Consider the following 25,006-nt stretch of genomic DNA (forward strand, 5'->3'; position numbering starts at 1 on the left):
AGAACCGTTGCGCAAAGGTGTTGGGACATGAGTAGTTTTCCCAGTTAATGGCAGGATAGTTAAAATCACCCAGTATTAGGGTGTTTGGTTCTATCTTAATATTTTCCAGTATGTTTAGAAAGGTGTAGTGAGAATCTTGGGGTATGGTGGGGGATCTGTAGCAAGCTACAATTTGGATTGCAGTCTTACCTACTGTTAGTTGCATTTGGAGAATTTCAGACACATTGTGTTGGCCAACTAGCCTGGTGGTGTGAATATCCTTGGTGAATATTGACACTCCTCCTTGTTATAATGAGCTGAAATGGCTGAGGTGTGGATTTTAATGGAGGAAAAAGACAGGCCCTTGTGAAGCATCTCAGTTAAGTGTTGTACAATCTGAGGTAAATTGGGCGATGCTGTGCTTATCCCATGAGATTGGTTCCAGGCACAGAATCTTTTCCATTTTTCAGCATAACATTTTCTAGTACTAGGCCTCCTTGCCTCTAAAATGATATCCATCACAGGTTTACTGAGGGATGGTAAAGGAGAGATTAAATAATTAGCCAGGCTGCAAGGTTCAGTGTTAGAAGCTGAGGATGCAGAATCTGGTTCTCCTGCTGAAACAACAGGGAAGGAGTCTGAGGGAGGTGCCATGGGGATAACCATGACACACTGCGCAGGACGGGGTATCAGTGTTGGTGCAGCCAGTCTGGAGCAATCAAAATCATCCTTGGTTTGTCCTATTTGATTTTTATTAGTGCTTTAGAGAGCAGAGGCAGAGGGGGGAAGGCATAGACTTTCCAGGCTTGTTTGTGAGGAGTCCTTGTGCAAAATTTGTCCAATTGGTAGTTCTGGGCAGAGGCAAAAAGGTCTATAGCTGGGTTCCCCCATTTGCTTGTCAACATGTTGAAAATCCTTGGTTCCAGCTTCCACTCATGTGGGTCCATGAGGTTTCTGCTTAGTCCGTCTGCCAGTTTATTTAATTTTCCTGGCAGGAATTTAGCTTGAAGGTGCACTTGGTAGCTCAATGCTGTGTTCCACAATGACATGGCTAGTCTGCAGAGGGGGTAAGAATGTGTACCCCCACTGCTTGTTCATGTACCACATAACAGTGGTGTTGTCCGTCTTTACCATTAGTTGTCCTGGAAGAATGTGGTCCTTGAAGGCTGTCAGAGCATTCTGTACAGCTAACATTTCTTTTTGATTGATATGCAAGTGCATTTGACTTGGGTTCCATTTGCCCTGAATGCACTTCCCTGCCAGGTGAGCCCCCCCATGCATAGTCTGATGTGTCTGTTGTTAGGGTTTGGGTGGCAGGGGGTGGTGTGAAAGGTAGTCCTCTGTTTTGGTGGCAGGCCTCTGCCCACCAAAGGAACTCTAGGCATAGGCAAAGTATGATAGGAATCATTGCTTCCAGATCCTGAGAATGTTGACACCGTAGGCTTTTTAGATACCACCGTTGTTTCCTCATGTGCAGTCTTGCATATGGAATTAGAAAAATGCAGGAGGCCATGAACCCCAAGGCTTGCAGTATTTGTCTTGCCGATAGCAGGTTTTTTTTGGCCACTTCTTTGAAGTTGGTTGTCAAATGAATTAGTTTCTCTGGCATGAGGTAAGCCATCTGGGAAGTTGTATTCAAGCTTGCTCCCAGGAATATAATTTGTTGACAGGGTACCAGGTGTGATTTCTTTTCATTTATGGTGTACCCCAGACAAGTTAGAACCCTTTGAACAAAGGCCAGATGAATCAAAAGTATGTCCTGGCTTTCTGGCTGAGTTAGACAATCATCGAGGTATGGGTATATTTGAATATTTCTTTGCCTGCAAAAAGCAATAACTGGAACTAGGCACTTTGTGAATACCCTGGGTGCAGTAGATAAGCCAAAGGGTAGTGCAGAAAACTGATACTGCGTGTAGCCTGCTTTGAAGAGTAGGTATCTTCTGCAAGATTCCCTGATTGGAATGTGCAGGTATGCTTCTTTTAAATCTAGTGTTGCCAACCAGGCATCTTTGCCTAGCATAGGAAGTAATTGGTGAAGAGTCAGCATTTTGAATTTTGGAATCTCCAAAAAGGTGTTTAGAGTAGACAGGTCCAGGATAGGGCGCCATGAATTGTCTTTTCTGGGTACCAGGAAAGGTCTTGAGTAGAAACCTTGTCCCTTTTCCACTTCTGGTACCAGTTGAATAGCCCCCAGGCTTAAGAGAAAGTACTTGTTTTTGGGCCTCTGCCCACTGATTTGGGGTTAAGTCTGGCCACCCACTTGGTGTTGGCAACATGTGGAAATGAAATAGTTATCCCTGGGACACTATATTTAAAATCCATTTCTCCTGGGTAATGAGTTCCCAATTCTTTGCTTGAAGAGCAGTCTTTCACCCCAAAGGGCAGTCAGTTAATAAGTGCTTGGAAATTTTAAAAGGAAGTCATTGAGACAGTTTACCATAGGGGGAGTCTTATTACTCCCAGATTTGGAAGTGGAGGCCCCCTACTGCTTAGTCCTGTGTGTCCCCTGAGACTGAAACCTGGGTTTTTTGCTGTGTCTGGGTTTGGCTTGAGAAGACCTGGAAGGGGCTGGAAAGGACCAATTCTTAGAGGGCCAGTGCCTACTAAATCTAGGAGGCTGAACTTGTAAGAAATCTTTAACAGTTTGCATAGATTTAGCTTTATCTTCTATCTTTTTAAGAACTTCCTCAGCCTTGTTGCCAAACAGGCAGTCCTGATTTAAGGGAGCATCCAACAATTTATCTTTAACATGATCAGGCAAAGATTGCTCCTTAAGCCAAGCATGCCTTCTGAGCACAGACCCAGTAACAGCAGCCCTGCAAGAGGCCTCTAATGAATCAAAACCACACTGCAAAGTATGTTTTCCAACTTGTTCAGCAGAATGCATTAAATCCTGTAATTCTGTTTTCCACAAAGTCAGGAATCAACATCGTTTTCTGTTTAAGCAGTCCAATAACATGTTGCTGATACTTTAACATAAAGCCCTAATGGCCAAGGTTGCAGAAGTGTAAACTTTCTTACCCCATCTATCCAGCGCCCTGGAGTCTCTATCAGAAGGGGTAGGATTTTTAGCAGTAGAAGCCTTAATGACTTTGGGCCCCTGTGAAATAGTCTCTGGATCTGCAGTAGGATTTTTAAAAAGGAACTTGTGGGACTCAGGGACCCTGTAGTATCTGTCAGGTTTTCTGGGAGCAGGAGGCAAGGAATCAGGGGCCAAACTAGATTCCGAAAAAGCATCATCAACAATGTCTAGTACAGGAGGAATAGCTAAAGGCCTATGCTGAGGTAGGAGAAGGAAATCCCTAAGCCTCTTTTTTGAATCAGAAAAATCATGGCTTTCCCAGTGGAAATGCTCCCTTAGAGTATGTAAGGTTCCCCAAAAGAAAAATCCTCAGGAGGGGAAGCAGAGGGAATGGAGTCCTCTGCATCAGAATCTTCATAAGTAGATAAGGGCAAATCCAGATCATCAGGAGAATCACAAAAAACAGAATTCTGATCAGCAAATTCATAATCAACTTCAGTTCTAGGCCTCTTAGAAGTTGGGGGGGGGGTTGGCTTCACCTGATTAGAGTTATTAGATCTTCAGCCATTCTTATCATTTGTTTTTTAGGCATAGAGGCCTGAGGATGTGGTCTGGGCATTGTTTTTTTTAGGCATGGTTCGAGATTTAGGCCTAAGTAAAGAAGGAGGCATCGGTTTAATATGCAAGTCCGTAGGCCTGAATACACCGTCAGAAGCCGGTGCCTGCACAGCGGCTCCGGACCCATCCAAGGTAGAGACATCTGTGGATTCCATATTTGAAGCATCTCACGGCATACCAGACTCCGAATGGGTCTCAGTAAAGGCCTGTGAATCAGAAGTAGCGGGTATCAGGGGCTGCAAAAGCGCCTCACTGAGTACCGGTGAACTGGCGACTAGCTTAGAAGCGTCGTCGGCAGTTTTGGACCTCAGCGGCCTGTCTCTGTCTTTATCTTTGCATTTTTTTGCAATCCCAGTAGTCGGATGGCTAACCAACGACATTTCTGGATAATTAAACTGAGAACCAAAATATTTAGAGGTGAAAATATACCGACGACGCATAGTTTTCTGATTAAATAAAGCACAAAACCGACAACAAGGTACGTCGTGGTCAGGGCCTAGGCAAGGAATACAGTACAAATGAAAATCTTTATGAGGTATTTGCATTCCACAAGTAATGCAATTATTAACTTTTACTAACATCGGTATGCACCACCACCGCAGTAAAGACACAAACAAACTGACATTGGTAAGGAGCAAGAAAAAGTTTCCTCAATAGGGTACTTAGCTTTAGTTGAAGACTTCGGTTCTGAAACTCGAAAATGAAAATTTCAGGAGTCGGCAGACCGGCTCTTGCGAACTGCTTCTGCTTCAGGCACTGCACAGCAAGAAAGACAATTAATGGCGTTGGCTGCTTGTTTTATACCCCTAACGACCTGACGTCATGGAAGAAGGGACAGCAACCGACGCAGGACCCAAGACTTGTTAATCAGGCTGACTGAAGGCTACCTGAAAGCAGATAATCCAAATGTAATGAGTGCAACAGTGAAACACGAAGAACAACCGTTAAATAGTACTGAGATACTTAGAACAAGTGCAAAAAATTCTTATATCAGCTTTGTAGGTCCATGCATGTCTTTAGATGCAATCCAAGGGTCTTGTAGTCACAAATGTAAGGCTTTTATGCCAGCAGGATGGAAGACTTTTACACAGTTAAGCCCTGATTCCAATCATTTAAATACACAATAAGACTTCCACCAACAGTTCCTAACTTGGATGAGTTTAATACGCCCTCTGCTACTATCAGAGTTCAGAATAAAATCCTCTTATAGTAAAAAGAACTGGTTTTGAACCCAAGTGTATCAACAAATGCTTTACAACAAAAGGCAGAACTCCTGCAGGATCAGGAATCCTTGAAAATAAATTCAGAATCCTTAAGAAATGTTCCAAAATACAGAAACAATGTGCACAAACATAGGGAAACTTCTAGAAACATAGAAAGACTTTGCAAAGCTTGGAAATATTTTGCAAACGCAGGAGAACTTTGGCAAACTCAGAACAGCTCTGGCGTTATCAGAGGAGGTTAGTAAATGTCAGGCTACTGTTAATATGACCTAAGAGCAGTAAGTAACAAAAAGATGACATTTCTTTAATAAGTGCAGGCTGAAAATAGTGATAAATTCAAATAAAGTGATAAATGCAGCACATAACTGTTAAATAGCACATATATAGTTAGAGCAAGTGCCAAAAAATACTTTATCAGCTTTGTAGGCCCATGTATGGCTTTGTTTGCAATCCATGGGTCTTGTAGTCATAGGTCTTTAAACGAGGCACACTGAAGCTCTGAATTCTTAAAACAATTTTGATCCCAAATTATTATTGACTAGTATCTGGAGAGTATACCCTCATCTACTAAAGGAACATACTATTATTGACCAAATTACATTATTAATTCAGATTCAGCTTTGTGATCATTGTAATGGCAATATTGTACTCAGTGTTAAGTAGGTGGCCTTTGAGTCAACTATAAGGGGATTCTTATAAGTAAAGCAGCAAACCTGAAAAATGTAAAAGGGAGAAAATCTTATTTAAAATCAAATTGCTAGACTTCACAGGTAATTGAGAAAGTGGTAAAACTCAAATAAATAATGTTTAAATGGGTGCTCAGCATCACATTGAAGGTCTTCATGCACCTAATCAAACTAGTTTCAAATCTCAAATAACCACCAGATATATCAAATTAACTCCTGTCACTTCTAAGTTGCTAGAGGTCTACTCAAATTGAGTTGTGTTTACAATAATATTGCCTTAATAAAAGACAGTAGATATGCACATCCACAGGATGTATTGTAAGCCTTTTATGATATTAATGTTAACATTCGTGCATCGTATAACTCTCATATTGCAACAAACGACATTATGAAATTCCTACACAACTTCATTAAAAGCACTGTTTCAGAAGACAAAACTGTTTTAGTTAGTATTGATTCTTCTGTTCAGGAGATCTTGGATTCAGTCTCTACTCTCAAACATTTTAAAGCCCTGGAACCAGATGTGTTTGATGATATTTTCTGCAAAAAAAAAAAAAAAAAAAAAATTTAAAGCACCAAAGACATATTATACTTTTAACTATATCAAATATTGTGGTATATCAGATAAACTACATAAATCGGCCTAAAACAATTTTCGTTATGAAACCCAATATAGATGCTTTTATTGATTGAGTGCCATCTAGTCTTACTGATTAATTTGATGTTAAATTTTATTCCTCTATTTTAACAAAAAAAGATTTTGGATCATGACTGAAAAAAGATATCTCAGAATTTTACTCACGTTTGTGGAAGCCATACAGCCACAAGAAAAAATAAAGATGGAATTAATTTTTGTATCATAACACAAATGCAAGCAACCATCAAGCAGTCTTTGTCCTTGTTGCTTGTACAACTTTGACCATGATCATGGGCCTTCTGGTTTTGCTGTGCTAGAAAGATACAGTTTATGCAAGTAATAAATTCAAGTTAAAAATGTTCTGTGTGGTGCAGCAGCAACTACACAGGCAGCCATTAATGGATAGCATTAAAAGCCACTTAAATTTCTAATGGTTGCAAGGCAACGGTGCTCTAACCCCCCCCCCCACACACACACACACACACCTTTTCATTCTTTCTTTGGAAATGTTGTGCGCAAAAATAATTAGCTTTCCCAAAATTCAAGTTATAATACTTAGTAATGTACATTAGCATCACATCTTTTGTAAATTATATTTTGTTATATTTCTAAAATCTAGTTAGCTATATCCCCATTCTACTAGGGATAATAAATTACTACAGTAGAGCATATAATTACAAATTCATTTTCGAAAAAATCTACTGCTTTTCCTTTCAGGAACATAAATGTACTGTCAAATCTTGCCCTTGCTGTATCCAGCAGCTCATTTTAAGTGAGTCAAAATACATAGAGTTAAAACACATATCTGATATCTGGTCCTCCGGCCACACAAACTTTGCCTATCTCATGAAGAAGCTGAAAATTGATTTATAAGACTGGGACAGACTTAAACTGGTTCTCTTTGTAAAATCCTGTATCAAGAAAATTAATGTTTCCTCTTAAATTCTTGTTATTGTAATAACTCAGTCCTTCATATTCCACTGGATATTTTCATGTCTGCAGACAAAGTTATTTAACGTTTTTGTGACAGAGTAATAATTCAAGAGTCCGTCTCAAGAACTCTTCAGACGGCAAAGGGAAAGGAGAACTCAAGCGAAAACGTTTCACTTTACAACAGTGTCTCAGGACTGGATAAATTATTTTCAGTTTCTGATCTTTTCAGTTCATTGCATGATAATACTCTATTATGGAACACAGTAAACTGAAATTCAAAACCACAGCCCCAGATAACCTCCCCACATAATATCTAAAGCTAGCAGTGGAAAACTGTGCCTACTCTGTCTCTATCTTAATAAACAGATCAGTCCATGAAGCATATTTCCCTCCAATTGGAAAAAGATTCTTCATCCTCCCATCACACAGAGGTGGCCCATCCTCTGATATTTCAGTCTTCAGAACTATAACTGCCATCAGCCCTATCAAAAATCTTAGACAAATGTATCCAGTCACAGATACTAACTTTTCTCCTCAACCACAGTCTCCTTTCACCATACCAACATAGCTTCAAGCCCTCTTGTCACACCAACACGTCTCTCCCTTCATTTCTCAACACTATAAATTCTCTTAGGAACAGAAATTTCTTAGTCTGTTCAGTACTCCTCAGCCTGTCTAAAGCCTTTGATACTGTCTCACACCCTCCTCTTCTGCAAGATACAAGATTGGCTGATCAGACAATGCCATCCTGTGGTTCAAATCTTACCATCACCATAAAACTGAGAGGGTAAAATGGCTACATGCCTCCTCCACATTCCTCCCTATCCTAGTTGGTGTCCCTCAGCCTACTTCTCTTCAGTTTATTAACAATCTGCCCTCTGCACTAACCAGTTCCACTATGGTACGGTATAGGAATGATTCCACCATCACCTGTTCAGCGCCTTCAATCTCTGAATTTCAAAAAGAAACTAAATGCTCCTTCCCACGTAGGGAACCTTTACTTCTAGTATCTAATCTAGTCCTAAACCTCAAATAAACTAAACTTATGCTTTTTGCACCTAAACCATATCAGCGTTGCTCAACCCATATATCCTTCAATCATCTGATGGCGCATTCAGTGAACTAGTACCACACTAAACTTCTTGGAATCACTATTGACATGCATTTACAATTTGATTTACACATTTACTGAGTAACCCACAAACCAACCAAAAATTAGACGTGTTCTATTGATCAAAAAAATCTGTCTAATCAAGCACAGAAGACCACTGCTGCTGCTGCCTACCTTATCTCTCCCCTGAGATAAGCCTCAGCAATCTGTACAAACCTACAGCCAACACAACTCATAAAATTTGACCAAACATACTGTAAGATTGTAACGTTGAACCAACATTCCCAACAAAACACACTACTGTGTAGCTCCCAAGTGCTAAGCTGGCTCAGCATCATTAACCTCCTCAAACTCAACTAGTTAAAAATGGCACAAAAAATCCTCCACTGACCGCACGTCTACCCTTATGTTGCATTAGATAAGGAACTGCTGTTCGGTCCCCGAACTGAGCCTTTTTTTAAAGTTTGAGGAAAAGGAGAAGAATATGCAGTCAAACAGCTGTTTCACCTCTGTGCTGTGTCTAGTAGCAAGTGCCCCATTACTTGTCCCTTCCACTAGTGGCAGGATGAAGGCAAGCACCCATAAGGGAAGAAAGGCCAATTCAGGGGGGAATTGGCAAGTTGATCTAAAGAAGAAGCTTGGGGGCCCTTGGGACCAAGGTAAAGGAGCAGTTGTGACATAAGAGTTTCTCTTTTTTCCCACCTTTCAAATTCCACCCAAAAACTTCCTCCCTTGCACTTCTTCCCCTCTCACCCCTTCCAAAAAGACAGATGGTCATCTGGGATTGTTTCTAAAATAATTGAGGGACAATAATCCCACCTGATGCCTGGATCCCAATAGTCCTTATAGAGAAATGTAGACTCCAGTTCATAAAATAACAAATGTTCTCTGGCATTCCCTTAGTACCCAAAGAACAAAGATATATAATGCAGCCAAAAGCATCTACATCAAGGAACCATGGAGAGATTACAAAACCAGAATGAAGAAGGCATAGGCTTCTATTTAATGTCATTCATACACCCAAGAAATGCTGGTGCATAGAGCGTCATCTTACACCCATCAAGTCTAAACAAATTTCTAAAAGTGTCACACTTCAAAATGTTAACCTTGCAGGCCAACTACCTCTACTGTTTCCCATGCCTTTATGGTTACCTTGGGTCTCAATGATGCCTACCTTGACACTCCCATAACCAGGTCACTAAATGAGATTCAAAGCAGGGTGTACTTTGGTATCAATTTACCTCCATAACCTTTGATTTGTTGACTGCACCCAAGGTGAATATAAAGTGCCTGACCCCATTAACTGCACATTGCAGGACCAAGGGCATTCATATCCACCCTTAATCTAGACAACTGCTTCATTCAGGATGCCATCCAAGAGGAGACACAGTCTGTCTTGCAGTTCACCTTGGCTTATTTTCTTACTGTCGCTCTCCAAATATGCCCAACAGGAAGTTAATACTATCTCGACAGATATAATTTTTAGCAGCCTTTTTGAACACAGCCAGTCAATATGCATGCTTTCCCTAAGTGAAAGTGACCAGATTTTTAATTTCCTTACAGCAGTAGAATCAGATTATGGTCAGAGAATTTCTCATAACCATTGGCTATGTGGCATTTTCAGTCCTGATGGTCCCCCTGCAAAGCTTCCCATGAGAAAACTGCAGTGTCTTAACCCTTTACTCCTTTGTAGCAACAAAGAGCTCTTATTGTGTCTCTAAGGGGTAAATCTCAGAGGGCCCATTTCAAACCAACCCTAGGCACACAGACACTGGCTACAGATCCATCAGAGTAGAATGGAGGGCTCTTTCAAGGAAACTAAGAATTCATGTGAATCAGAACAAAATGCACAGAAAAAAAGCTAATCAGTGTCAAACTAATTATAATTGAAGGTTTAACTACAAAAGTATTCCATGCATATAATCACAAGGTACATTAGTCATGTGGTACATCTACAAGCAGATGATAACCCATTCTTACATTTTAGGTACAGGTGCCACTGAAGCTTGGTATCTGGCCCAGGAATAAGGTCTTACCCTCAGAGTATCTTACACCCATACTAGGAGAATGTGCTGGCAGTCAGCTAAGTAGAACAGAAGCAGATCCTCACAGATCAATGGTGAACAAGGATGTAATTCTTGGCTTGGAAAACAAGTGGGGTGTGACAGAAACGGCCCTTTTCATTTTCTCCAGAAAAGAAATAGTTAAGGAAACATTTCACCTGAACACCAGACTCTGGGAAATGGACAATGGATGCTTTATCAGCCAGTTGGATAGCTCTATTTATTTATGCCTTTCCTTCCATCCCTGTTATCCTTAGGGTAATTCATAGATACTGGAAAACAATGATAATTTATAATGCCATTTTAGATGGAACAGCGCTTTTCTCTCCTACTGAGTATGAAAAGAATGTATCCTTTACTACTACCTTCACATGTGGCCCTGTTATGGCAGAACAAATGTTTACTCTTGTACCTCACCCTGAACACATTAAGGCTGACAGCATGGATGATTTAACATTCCGCCTGTTTAGGCACATGTTTACCAAGAATGTACTTGCAGCCATGACAGAGGCTGGGAATTCAGTTGTTGCAAATCACGTCTAACAAAATGGAAAATGTGCTTCTCGTTTCCATGCTGTAAACAGCCATTCAACCCCAACGTAGAAAGCAGTCTCCATGGTCCTCAAGTACCTTTCAGACCTTTACAAGTCAGTCTTGTCTTATGCTTCAGTCAAAGTACTAGCATCTGCTGGCTCTACCTGCCTGCCCTAGAACCACACTTTACCCCTTACTGTCAGGGAGATGGAGAAGACCACCCATGAAGTAATTTTGCTCAGCTTAGAACCTCAGTTATGTCCTGGAAAAACTGATACTACTAGCACTTGAGCCAGCAGCTTCAGCACCTCTTAAATTTTTAGAATGGAAACGTATCTTCCTAGTGGCCATAATTTCTGCCAGAAGAAATTTTAATTGCAGACCCTTATAAGCAAACAGCCTTTTCTCATCTCCCACAAGAACAATGGCAATCCAACTTTCATGCCAATTTTAGTTGTAGAAGCTTCTCTTAATCAGAAAATCAAATTCCCAGTGTTTCTCTTTACCTTTTTGAAAAAGGGGAAAAGGATTTTCCTACCCTTGATGTGCATAGAAAATTGATATTTTGCATACAAAAATCTAAAGAAGTGAGAAGAACTGGCCAGCTGTTCATGGACTTTGTAAAAAATATGGAGAACAGACCTCTATCAAAAAATGAACTCCAAATAGCTAGCTGACTGCATGTGGTTTTGTTACTTCTTCCATGAAAAAGCTGCACCTTGCCATGTTAGAACACATTCTGCTAGGGCAATAGCAGGAACCACAGCAACCACAACCTTCCTTGCTGGGGGGTAAGCACCCAAGATATCTTACAGGCCACTACCTGGTCATTGGTCTGCACTCTTTCCAAGTACTGCAACACACGCAGGTTCTGCCACAGCCATTCTGCAAGGGATTCTACAACCCCTTCCATCACAGAACAAAAAAATCCACAATATATAAACTTTGTAAACCATCCCAAGAGTTCATACTAGTGCACCAGTGAACAATATTAAGAATACAGTGCAGTTGTATAGGAATTTACCATAATTATACAAGTTGGAGTCATGTTCACAACTGCAGTAAGATTTCCCTCCATATTGACCTATGTTCCTAACTATCATAGGTTATTGGTCGGTACACAGTCACCTTTGTATTCTCACCTTACTTTTTTCCTCACCATTCAAGGTGTCCCTTTTCCTCATTATTTTTAATGTTTGGAGATTGAGCTTTGGAGCTTATTCTGAATGGGCTGTCATGCCTGGGGCATCTAACATTTAGGTGGCCAGTGCTCTGGCTTTTTCTAGACGTTTACTACTATACAGTGAAGACAAAACTAAATGTAGCACATGTGAATGTTCCTCTTATATGACTAGCATCCTTATATCCAGATGAGAGGGCCATGTTAAAGAGCTGGAAGTGTGAAAAGTTCTGAAAGTCAGGCTTGACATTGGGCTTTCAAGCTAAGTTCCTACATAACTGAATCTGTTATACCTGTGTTACTCAATAAGTCATACCTGTGTTACCTTCATCATGTTTGCCCCCATACATTGATATGTCATTGACTGACCTTTGCTGCTCACCCACTACCTGCTCGAACCCTAGCAAGTTACACATGCACAGGCCCACCAATCCCAGAGATGATGCAGGAGAGGCTGTTCTTTACAGTCTGTTTGTAAGGCTCAGAGGAACACAAGACCATTATCTAAGAGAGGGATAAGGACAGTTACAGTTCTGCTTCCTACAGCTGTTGACTGATTGACCCCACCCTTTGAGAAACCCTTTCATCTAAGAATGCTTGTGCAGATTTTTCTTTGGCCCATGTACCGTATCCCTGAAAAATGCACTAATGAGTTTTTGGAGGAAGAAGAAGGCCATAATGAGATTTTGAGGAAGAAAGAGGAAAAGCACTTTGAATTATCCCTCCCCTGGTGCTTATACTCATGGATGCTATTTTGCAGCATAGAAACATCAGATGCCATTCCTTATATTCTATTGTCAGATACCAGAAAACTGAGGAATGTCTGTAATCCTTAGATGAGTTAAGTGAGATCCTTTCTAAGCATCCTAGACTTGATTTACAATAGTGTGATTAGTCCAGCACTGATCTCAGAGATCAGCGCATGATGACACCATACCACTTGATAAGGAATCTAAGACTGGACAGGATGTCTGCAAGGATGTTTTCTCTGACATATTGGTGCTCAGATACCTCAACATTCTGTTTTTCCTGTCCAGATTCCATTCCTCACTAGTGAGTAAGATAGTAGAAAATAATTCAGTCCTCTTTGATGTTAGGATGAAGGATGACCAGATCAAACTTATCACAGCTTTCACAGTGGGCTTCCTTATCTCCCATTGTAACTTTGAATGTGCTTGAGCTATGGTTAAGGTGCATGGGTGTGCAGCATTGGATATCTCAGCTGATGAGGCTGTCCTTCTGTAACATTGTTCAAGGAGAGGTCCAGCCTGGGATGTCCCCAAAATTTGATTATCTGCAAAAAAAGAAACAAATCCTTGTTAGCACCAAGGACTCTGTAACTCACCTCTGGTCCGCACATCTTCTGCATGGCTATGCAGGCTGAGTAGGATATCAAGTGTCATACAGAGTCACCTTCTCTGACTGTTCCAGCAAAGGTTCCCAGGAGGGCAGCTCCAGTTGCACAACAGCACCACTCACAACCATGATTGAGGAGTGTTTGTCTGAGATGCGGAGTCCCCATTGGTTTACCTTTTCACTGCACTGATATTCAAGTGTGAGAATTTAATTTCCCAGTGAGTTTTGCCATGATGTATTGTATTGTATTGAGTGGCGTGCTTTTCTGGGTTTTTCCCCTTTTTCTGCAATTTGGTGCCACTGTGGTGTTGGCATATGTATATGTGAGTAATGTTGGGTTGTGTGGGAAGCTTGCCCCTGCAAAAAACATTTTGTGGGTGTGTCTGTTTAGGTTTTTTAAGCTCACCATTTTCATTATTTAATTTTTGATAAACAGTGATCCAAAATGTGAAGGATGCCAGCCTAGCCAGATAGAATTGTGCAGGTAATTCTGTCATTTGTAAATATGAATGCACACTACAGGCTTGTTGTCTTAAATGTAAATAAATACTGTTACATGTGGAACTGGAAATAAATGTGACAACAGTGTACTCTACTGACCAAAGTAAAGCATGTGGTGACCCTTTGATGTAGACAATGGTGCTGAGGGGTCTAGATGAAGAAATTCTTTCTATTGTTTTAACCAAGAGTTAACTTGCTAGATTTAAACATGCAAATGTATTTTTATTGCTCTGCTCCTGACCAGCTGCAAGATAACAAAAGGGAGATGTTAAAAATGTAAATGTAGTTAAAGTGTAGCCTGGAAACACCAGGAAAGTGAAAGAATGATGTAATGTTTATCAGAACTGCAATTTCAATTTAAACAGAGAGAATCAAAAGGCATTAAGCATTTTTGTCTTGATCATCCAACTCACAGCACACTGCATGTTGTCTTATGTAAGTTATCTTAGACTTGTGTTTTCGTTTAGAAATAGCTAGGAACTCGAAGGATTAGACTAAGTGTGTTTTTCTGTGATGTCAGAACTGTACTACTGAATTATTTTAAGTATTTCTGTGTGATCTCTGAACTCCTGTCCAGCTCTGTGTAGTAGAAAGTACTGTCTTGTTGTTTTAATTATTTATTATTAAATATGTTAAAACCTTTTAACTGTGGCTGGTTTGTGTAGAGATAATTTAAGCTCTTAAGAGTACTTGCATGCCTTTGGTAAAACTGTACAAGGCCACTCTAATAGCTTTAGCCCTGGGCTATACTACCAGTTGGATATTAATATTTCACAGTAATAATTGGACACCTGTTTAAGGGCCTTTGAGTAGCTGATAAATATTAACTGGGTGTTGACAGGATCTGCTACTGTATAGTCTGGGTAAAAGGGGCACAGCTGGAGAACCTGTGGCAACCTTTCCCAGGAGTGTCTGTGTGGTTGTATAGACTTATCTCAAAGTGTGTGTGTATCAGCTACTTGAGCAGGGACACGAAGCACTGGTTGGACAGAGAGAGTGCTGGAGATTTTAGCTTGCCCAGCTGTGCCAGTGGGGAGTCTTAGTGGGGACCTGGAGAGCAAGGTAGTGACCAGCCCCAGACTGACTGTGATTTCTGTGTGCTCTTAAGGGAAGTTGCACTTTACTGTGTGTATTTGTTATCCTTACCTCATATATGAGATGCCCTCTGTGGTGTTAGTGATGAGCACTGAGGCTCCTTGATTGCTGGGCCAGGGCACGGGCGTCACACAAAACAATAAAAAAAACTCGTAAAAATCCCATAGGTAAACCATCCTTACTAACTTGGAGAATAGTCACAAAGGATCATTGAGGTCTGGACATTATGAATGTCTGCCAAGTTTTAGATTTCTTTGGTCCTTCCCCCAAAAATACTCAAGGACCAAAACTTCTCTGGACCTGTAGGAACTGAAGAGGCTGTAGAGCATTTGTAAGGATGACAGTGATTCTATTTCCACCTCTCCTAAGGTCCAAATGAGACAAGAGGTCCCTATCTCATTCTAGTCCTCTTGGACTTTAACAAAACATCCAACAAGCCAGATTCTGGATGATTGCTCCTCTTTTGGCATATCACTGTCTGAAGTCCTTGACTTCATTCTGGTTGGGCACCATTTATATCTCAAAGTGCAGTTATTTCATTTCCTCCTACACCCCAAAAGTTAACTAAAATATTAGCCATTGAAGCTGAAGCTTTGTAGGAGAAAGGTATCCATGTATCCCCTTGACAGGATGATTGCCTTCTGTTGGACACATCCAGGGACACTCCTGTAGCATCCCTTGCTTGGGAAATACTCTGGTTGTAAGCCCTGTGAGAGGTAGGGGTCTCTTTAAGTCAGCAGAGCTCCTCTGTAAATCTGCTGCCTTCACTGAGGATGAGTTGGACACTATTGAATTTCATTTGTTCCTGCCCGAACAGAGTGTCAAGAAATCCCTGTCCTTAACAGCATAGGTGAGGATGCAGTATTGAATCCAGGCTGAGACTGTTCTGTACCTTTTGAGTTTCATGTGGCCGTGATCTTCATGGTGTGTTTCACAAGGGAACACTTCATAATGCCTAAATCCTGAAAGATCAAATTTCATATGGCTGAGACCATATGATCGGACCTTTGGAATCCCGACATTGTGAACGGTCATCTGCATACAGCGTGGAATGGGAGATTTCCCTTTTCCCCGCTGTAGTGCGATCTTGGAGTTGGAATATTTAAGTAGCAGGGGTGTGGGGATGCAAGGGGGCTTGTCCCCCCTGCAGAAACATTTTTTTTTGGATTTGTTTCAGAATTTCGATATTGAGATTCTGAAGTGAATTTGTTTCACACACCTGAGGATGTGAGTTTCAGCTGAAGTATTATTATGCAGTTACAGCTTTTATTGTGTGAGATCCGTATTACTTGGTTCTAATATGATAGAACATCCCCAAAAATGCAAATATGGGCTTTTGCAATGCCACAGAACCATTGAAAGGGTCCTGATGATGCAGTCATTGCTAGCAGTGTGGGAAGGTTCCCTATTGAAATGTCAGTACTCGAAATACTGAGTGGCAGCAAGCCAGAAAAAAAACTCTGAAAACACAAGAGTGAATCTCAAAATTCACTATTCTCCTTTAAAAACCCCATAAGGGAGCCAGCTCCCCTCCTTGAACGTATATTTACTAACTCCAAGATAGCCATACCTTGGAGTAAAGAGATTATTCTACGAAATGGCATCTTGGACAGCATATGTAAGTCCATTCTTTCAGCCATTCAGTCTACATATTTTGGGACTCTCGCTCTGGCAGTTCCTAACATTTTCTATGATTACCATGTGAGAAGACTACCTCAGTTCTGTCGTGTATCAGTGTGATCTCTTCCTGTGGAGGGGGCTCCACATAAACCAGATGGAGCTGCAGGTAGTGTTTCTTGCCCTGAATACTATAGAGGGACAGTTGAGAATGAAACCTCTCCAGATGTAATCCAACAACCAGGTTATCATATAATTCTTAAGACTTGTACCTGTTATGCAAAGAGAGGATATTTATCCAGCAGTGAGCTATAGTCAGAGATATCAACCTTTCAGTCATTGACTTAGCACGATTTGAACATACTGATGGACTCTATAGGCCTCTCTTTCTTTCAAGTCCTAGAGGTGAGTATTTATGAGCCTTGTGTTATCAAAGGTGGGCTATCATGGAGATCAGACTATTCTTCAGATGTAAGGATGTTGTCCATCCCCCTTGTACTCGATGCAGAAAAAAACAGGAAGAGTTGATATGGACACATTCTCTTGCTCTTGCCAAAGGAGATCCTGGTACTTCCCTTCAGTTGTGTGATTCCAAGCCTAATCACTAAAATTTGGAGAAGAATGGGTACATTTTTTAGGATCCCGTGTGTCTGATAGTGTAGGAGAAGCCTTCTCAGTGCCAGCTAAACATGCTGTCACAGCTTGGACAGCAGCAACTGAACATCAGAGTGTGACTTAATCCTGCCAGACCTTCCACCAGGAGTTTTAGCAATGACTAAATTTGCCAGTAGAACTTCATTCATATCTTCTGATTAGAAAAGATTCTCCATTAGTGCAGAAAACTGTCCCAAGATGTTTACTAATTTCTAGGTTATTCTGACCTGTCTCTGACACTTAATGGATAAGGGTTTCATTTATTCCACAGTCACAGTGCATAACTGCCTGATGATCCTGTGAAGAACAAGCATGTAGACTAGCACCTACTGGTTAAAGAGTTTCTTGAAGGAGGTTCTGCACCTCTGTCATGCACTGAGGAACCCTTCCCCTCCTTGGAACGTGAATGTCTTGAATTACAGGCTTGTCTGTCCCTGACAGGGACCTGCTTGTTTGAAGGCTCTGAAATTTGCCTCTTGGAAGATGCTTATGCTTTTGCTGGTGGCCATCATGATTGCTTTCATGATCTTGAAAATTCATGGTCTCATTTGAAGATTAAAATATATAGTCTTTCACAAGAAAGCCAAACCACATTTCTTTATAAAAGTGGTTGCAGAATTGTCCTTAAATTAATTCATTCACCACCTTGTGCTGTTTTTTTTTCCAGAGGACAGTGACCTCTTTGCAACTGAATTTGTAAGGTAACTAACTGCATGTGTTTTGGAAGACAGAGTAGCTGTTCTTTGCTGCAACTAGTTAGGCGCTAGCAGTTGCTAAGCAAATCCTTTCCAAGTGGATTGCTCACTGTTAAACATTGCTGTCAAAGACCATTTCTCCAAGAGAATGACTGTTTTGTGGGCTTTCTTTAAAAATGTTTCTTTTGTGAACATTTCTGTTATTACAGGTTAATTAGCAGTTCATAGCTTCACCAAGTATTATTGCTTAGACCATGATGCTTTTGGAGTCAGTCATCCTTAGACATTTCTCTATGACAACATTGGGCTTTTTCAGTATTAACCTTTTGACCTTTTTCTGCTCTAGCCATCAGTGTCAGATGTATCAGATCTGTACTGACCAGATAAGCTGATATCTGAAGGAATCCTTCTCAGCTGGTGCTGATCATCCTCTCACTGTACCTGTGTCTGAACAACCACTGTGCACAGCATCTGCTTTTGGGAGTTTTTTAATTTGCAAAAAAAATAATTGCATGTATATATATTCTACAGTACTGTTTTTTGTTGTTTGTTTGTTTTGGGTTTTTTTTGTTTTGTTTATTTGTTTTTTTTTTGTTTTCGTGTCTTACAGAATGTGCTTGCCTAGTGGAAGAGATGAGCTGTTAGGGACAGTAGCTGGGTGTACTTTCCTATTCTAGCTTGTAATATCACAGAATGAAATGTGGAAGGTGCATGCTGCTTAGCACAAGAGCTGAAGGGAACAAATAGTTAAACTATTATTAGCAGAAGAAAATATCCTAATTTATTTATTTATTTTATATTTGTTGACTGGCGAAGTCTAGCTGGGCACAAAGGCTCCTTTTCAGGGGAGTCCCCAGGAGAAAAGCTCCAGTACATGTACTACAATCAACACCAAATGCTTATTACTGTACCGCGCTGTATACTATTACATACTTGTACACTGATCATAACTGAAAAGGGTCAGTAGTTATCAAACTGAAACATAAATAAATAAAAAAATAAAAACTGCTTCCCGACTACTGGGGAGAAGTCCCTGGCAGACCAACCAAAAAAAAGTCTAAGATTCACTTGTTAATATAAATGTACTGAAATACAGCTTTTCTCCCGGGACTTCACTGAAAAGAGGCTTTGCCCAGGGGGACTTTCCCGGTCAAAAAGTCAAACAAAGAACCAAATAAATAAACATTAAGATACTTGATCATGTAGAGTGGGCACTGTAAGTAAGTGAGTGGAAAGCTTGTGTACAAACAGATGGCTGTTGTCTTCCTTCATTGTAAAGTACACCGAAGTTTGATTGCCATGAATGATTATGACAGCACCACTAATTGACAGAGATGTCGGAGTTTTATCACTGTTAATGCACTTTACTGAATAGTGGTTTCAACTGGAGAACTAGCACTCTGTAAAAAATACATGTTTTGTTTCATAAAATTAATTTTGCACTTCAGACATAGGAAACAGTTTCTGAAAGCTTTTGAAAACTTTCTCAGAATTAGTTGAATTATATGGGGGCACAAATATTTAGTTCTTTTTCAGAAATGAGTGTTTTATATATATATATATATATATATATATATATATATGTGTGTGTGTGTGTGTGTGTGTGTATATATGTATATCTATATATATATATATATATATATATATATATATATATATATATATATATATATATATATATATATCTGTGTGTGTGTGTGTGTGTGTGTGTCTTTTTTTTTTACATAAAATCTCTACTTTGAGAAGCGGGTACTGGCTGTGACATTCTAGGTATGTCTCTTCTTTTAACTTCTTACTACATGCCAATAGTAGCTAGCAGCATTTAGTGCAGGAGAGTAGTGGATAAAGCCCTGACTTTGGCCCAGGTGAGCTGGGTTCCATTAGTAACTCTGGCACTTGATGGTGCAGGCAGGGAAGATGAGTATGTTTATTCGGTGGGGGGTTGTGGGGTGCATGCTTACTGACGCACTGTCATGCTGATCCCTGACAAAGACCAGTGACACATGAGAAGTGTTGATTGTGGTCGGAAGGGCTTAGGCTGACACCAACACAGAGGTGTAAATGCGACATTACTGAGCCCATTGCATGCCTACCCCTAAAGACCGGATGAGGGAGAGCTAGAGGGTGGGAATTAGGAAAACACTTTCTGCCAGTAGAATGATGCTGCTTGAGACTCTTTGGAATCCTCACCAGCCCCAGAAATTGGTCAAATGTGGCTTGGAGGAGGCTAAGGTGGGTCTACTAGATCTTGTGGATGACAAGACCCAGCAGAAGCTGATAGTTAGCTGTAGGAAGCCAAAAAGAGTCACAAAACAGGTAGTTTTCTTGCACTGCATATCATTTTTTTCTACCTTTGAAAATGTACTGTTTTATTAAATGGTAGTTTCTCTTCATCCACATATTTGTATGCCCTCTCTCTTAATTTGTTTACAGAGAAGGCAAGAAGTGTAAGGTGTTATTTGTCTTCATTCAAATGTGGAATTAACTATTAATCTACCGAAATTTACAGATTGTGGCATCTAGTCATCCAAAAGGGCTAAGTGTACATTGTCTAAGTAGTAAAAGTTTTATTTCATGAAACCAGCTTTAGATTGATTTTTTTGATGAAAAGATGTAATTAATAGCAAACTGTTTTATGATACTTTTTCATCCTCAGTTGAAAAGATGGTGATTAGGCTTTGTGGAAGGTTATAAATAACTGCATGTTTAGTAAGTCTTACATACCCTGCTGAACAGCTGCCAGAATTATACTGTTCACCTCCTAGGAACAGTAATGTTTTAAAATTCTTCAAATCTATATTGGTGTCAGCATATGCCACATTTGTCACAAGAATATCAATGTTAGCTTGTCAGCAATTATAAAGAATCAGAGACTAGGATTTTATATATTTTTTTTAATCAGCAATGCAACATGACATAAATTCTTTTCTGAATTGCTAGGTTAGCAAAATGTAAAAATAATGTATTTAATACAGTTCTTTGCATGCTGTCGTTTCAGACAGCAGAGGTTGCCCTGGCAAATCTGAAGAATAAGTATGAGAATGAAAAGACGATGGTCACTGAAACGATGACGAAGCTTCGAAACGAACTGAAAGCTCTGAAGGAGGATGCAGCTACCTTTTCTTCACTGAGAGCAATGTTTGCAACCAGGTGAGATGCATGTTTAGAGAAGATGGTAGGTAGAGAAGAAGAGATCACCCTGTCTCATGTAACAGCTAAGAATGAGAATGAATTTTATTTACTAAACACCTTTACATTGTTCCAGCAGGCAAACCAATCTGTTCATCACAACTACTAAACTCCACGCATACAAAAAAAATCTGAACCCCATACATTCCTTGCTTATTTGACTAACTCCATCATCATACATCACTGGAGAAGTGATGAAAGGAAACGAAAGCAGAAAGGGAGATAGCAGCAACAAGTCATGCTCCCTCATTAAAACACTGGGAAGTGCAGTCAGGGAATTAAAAAAGAAGAAACAGCAAATTCCAACCTGAACAGCTGCTGTTCATTGCTACATTTTGTCAGTATGTTGGGAAGCCAATGACAGTACTTAATGTTGTTTGTCTCCTATACAATCAGCTCTCTCTTGCTGATCTTCTATAAAAGCATGTCTTAGAATGTCATGAGAACTAGTCATACATGAAAAACAGCAGGCATGCTTTGCAGACTTTGACAGGGTTTCATCTCTTACAAAGTGACAGTAGAAACAAGACTTCATCACACTGCCTTGACAAACTTGAACAATTTAAAATGCCTTTTTATTTGACAAAATGTTTACGTGTGTGTGTGTGTTTATAAAAGCTTACTTTTTCCTTCTATCCCTTGTGCGGAATTCATCTACTGATGCACTGTTATACACAGAACTCCAGTTTGTCTGTGTTATGGTGTAGCAGCTTTTTGGCATCACGTCAGTAATAGAAGGATTAGTATGGACAAAATGTTCCCTAATGAAACTCCTTTGGAACTGTCATCAAGTTGCAGAACATTGGTTAAAGTCTATCAGAAACATTTGATTGCAGTCAAAACATCTTTTTTGTAACGAGCAAGCCGTGCTACCAACACCACACATTGGGGAGCAGATCGCCATACCCTCATTATAATATATAATATATATATATATATATATATATATATATATATATATATATATATATATATATATATATATATATATATGATTCTCAGCTAGAGCGTCTTCTGCGTGGAGACATGCGTGAATGGGCACACCTTCATTGAAGGTTGTGCGTCAGAGCTGGTAACTCGGCACGTAAAAATTAACTACCAATCATTAGCGGACCGGAATTCCGCTGTGGCGACCCCTAACCAGGAAAAGCCGAAAGACACAACAACCTGATTCAGGGCTCCCGAGAGCACCCCAGCACTACCAGGTTATACCTCATACCATGCTTTTCGGCCCCAAAACTTGGACCGAACCACAAAAGGTGGGGGAGTATCGATATTCATCAAAGATACCCACACCTCCAGGTTGGTGGTAAAGCACGAAGCATCAGAGACTATCCATGTGCAACTAACAGTGGGTAAAACTGCCTTCCAGTTTATAGCCTGCTACAGACCACCCTCCCAAACCTAGGAACCCCACTCGGCCTTCCTGAGAGCACTAGAAAATATGAAGGTCTCTCCAAACACTATTATATTGGGCGACTTCAACTACCCAAACATAGACTGGGAGCATTACTCTAGCTCCAACACCCTAGCCCAAAGGTTCCTAGAATTCATAAACTCAGATGCTATGGAACAACTTGTTACCACTCCCACAAGAGGGGAAAACATACTGGACCTGATCATCACCAACATGGGGACTCTATGCTCCAGACCAGAAGTGTATCCCTCACTGGTAAGATCAGACCATAAACTGATCTCACTGGATATTCACATCCTGACCCCACCCCTGCCCAGAAAACCACAGTGAAAAACTTCTCTAAAGCAAATTTCACACTCCTCAAAACCGAGGTGGAATCCTTCAAAGTCCCCGAGCCTGTGGAAAATACAGCCCAGACCGCAGAATCCTTTATAAATGCATTCTATGAACACCTTCAGGAATGCATGGATCATGCAATCCCAAATAAAACCAAGACCCGATCCTCCAAAGGCAGACGTCCTGTGTGGTGGACCCCAGCCATAAACAAACTATACAATAGAAGGAGGAAGCTATACATGATAGAGCAAAATCCCAAAAAGGGAAGGCATCTCTGATCAGTATTAGCAAAAAACTAAGGGCACTCATAAAATCGTCTAAGGCCAGCTTCGAGAGAAAAATTGCACAGGACACTAAGGATAATCACAAGGCTTTCTTTAGTTATGTTAGGAACCTGGGTGGGAATTCCCAGATATGCTCAGAATTAGCCCAAAAATGACAAAAAATACACTGAACCCACAGACATTGCCAACATCCTAGCTGACAGGTTCAGTGCAAACTCCCCCCCCTTCCCCACCAAAAGGGCAAATATCTATCCCAGCAGAGTGTTGCCCCCCCTGACATCTCAGATGCTCAGGTAAGAGCCGCCCTCTCCAAAGCAAAAAACACAGCGTCAATGGGACCAGACGGTGTCCCCGGCTGCGTCCTACATGAACTCCAAAAAGAGCTAAACCCATACATAAAACTACTGTTCAATCTCAGCCTTACTACAGGATATGTACCCAAAGAGTGGCGTACAGCAACAGTGGTCCCTCTCCACAAAGGTGGTGCCTCAACGGACCCTGGAAACTATCGCCCCATAAGCCTGACTAGCTTGGTCTGCAAAGCTATGGAAAGGATCATCATGGACCTCATAAATAAAGATATTGGGGACCTACAGACACTGGATCCTACCCAGTTCTGCTTTGTTAAGGGCAGATCCTGCCTCTTAAACCTGGTCGACTTCTTTGAAACAGTCACCAAGGCCATTGACGAAGGGAAGGTGGTCCACACAGCCTACCTGGACCTCGCAAAAGCCTTCGATACAGTATCCCACTCGGGCATTATAGATAAGCTCACCAGCTTAAATATAAACCCCTATGTCACTAGATGGGTTGCAAACTGGCTCAAGGACAGAACCCACATGGTTAGAATTGCTGGAGCCATGTCAGACTCCAAACCAGTTACAAGTGGCGTCCCACAAGGCTCAGTCCTGGGACCTCTCTTGTTCGGTATATATTTCTCGGTGGTACAGGCCAACACAGAAGGACTGTGGCTGACCAAGTTCGCAGATGACTGTAAACTGGGCACCATAATCGACTCTCAAGCCGACACAAGCATCCTCCAAAAGGGCCTCATAGAAACAGACAACTGGTGCCAGAGCCATGGCCTCAAGCTAAACACCAAAAAGTGTATAGTCATCCCCTTTGGCAAAAACAAAGTGCCCACAAATTACCACATAGGTGGTAATCCATTAAGTACAGAAGAAGTAATTAGGGACCTGGGGACCCAAGTTGATAGCAATCTCTCATTTGACAACCACGTGGCCAAAGTGGTTAGAAAAACATTTTATATAGCCCACCTAATCATGAAGGGATTCACATCTAGATTAGGGGAGGTCATCGTTACTCATCCCTCATCAGGCCCATAATCGAGTACAATGCCCCTTTTGGGATGTACCTTACCAAACACCTGCAGCAACTGGAAAGACCCCAAAAGTACCTCACCAAGAGGATCAAAGGGCTCAAACAGATGCCATATGCTGCCCGGTTAAAGAAACTCCAGCTTTACTCAGTGGCATACCGCCTGCTCAGAGGCGACCTGTGCCTGACGTATAAAGCCATGCCCAACCCGGAATTAAGGGACATGCTGCACCTCAAAAAATCCAAATCCCATCGAGCTACACGCTCGAGAGACTTGAACCTCAGCACTGAAATAAATAGGACATGCTGGAGGGACAGATTCATAACCCAGAGGCTCCCTTCACTCTGGAATAAAATCCCAGTCCAGGATAGGCAGAGTCCCTCATTGACTCACTTCAAGAGGAATCTTGATGAGTGGATGGGAGATCGTAGGTTTACCCCGGGTATCACTTCTGTGTCACTGTTAGACAGAGGTACAGTATACTAACCTCGAAAAAGGGCATAGCAAAATTAATTTAAAATGGGTGGCGAAAGCCAA

At 40.9% G+C, this 25,006-nt stretch overlaps 1 protein-coding gene across 6 annotated transcripts in view; it reads left to right on the forward strand.

Annotated features, from left to right (window-relative positions):
- The window catches only part of BICD1 (BICD cargo adaptor 1), a 1,749,421-nt gene that overhangs the window by 1,458,441 nt on the left and 265,974 nt on the right, over positions 1 to 25,006 (forward strand). For all 6 annotated transcript variants that reach the window (XM_044088105.1, XM_044088107.1, XM_044088108.1 and 3 more), the window contains one exon: positions 20,903 to 21,054. In XM_044088105.1, coding sequence (XP_043944040.1) covers positions 20,903 to 21,054 — 152 coding nt within the window. The remainder of the gene's footprint in view (positions 1 to 20,902; positions 21,055 to 25,006) is intronic.

The sequence above is a fragment of the Protopterus annectens genome, chromosome 11.part0 (assembly GCF_019279795.1).
Source record: "Protopterus annectens isolate FY-2018-M chromosome 11.part0, PAN1.0, whole genome shotgun sequence".
Lineage (NCBI taxonomy): Eukaryota > Metazoa > Chordata > Ceratodontiformes > Protopteridae > Protopterus > Protopterus annectens.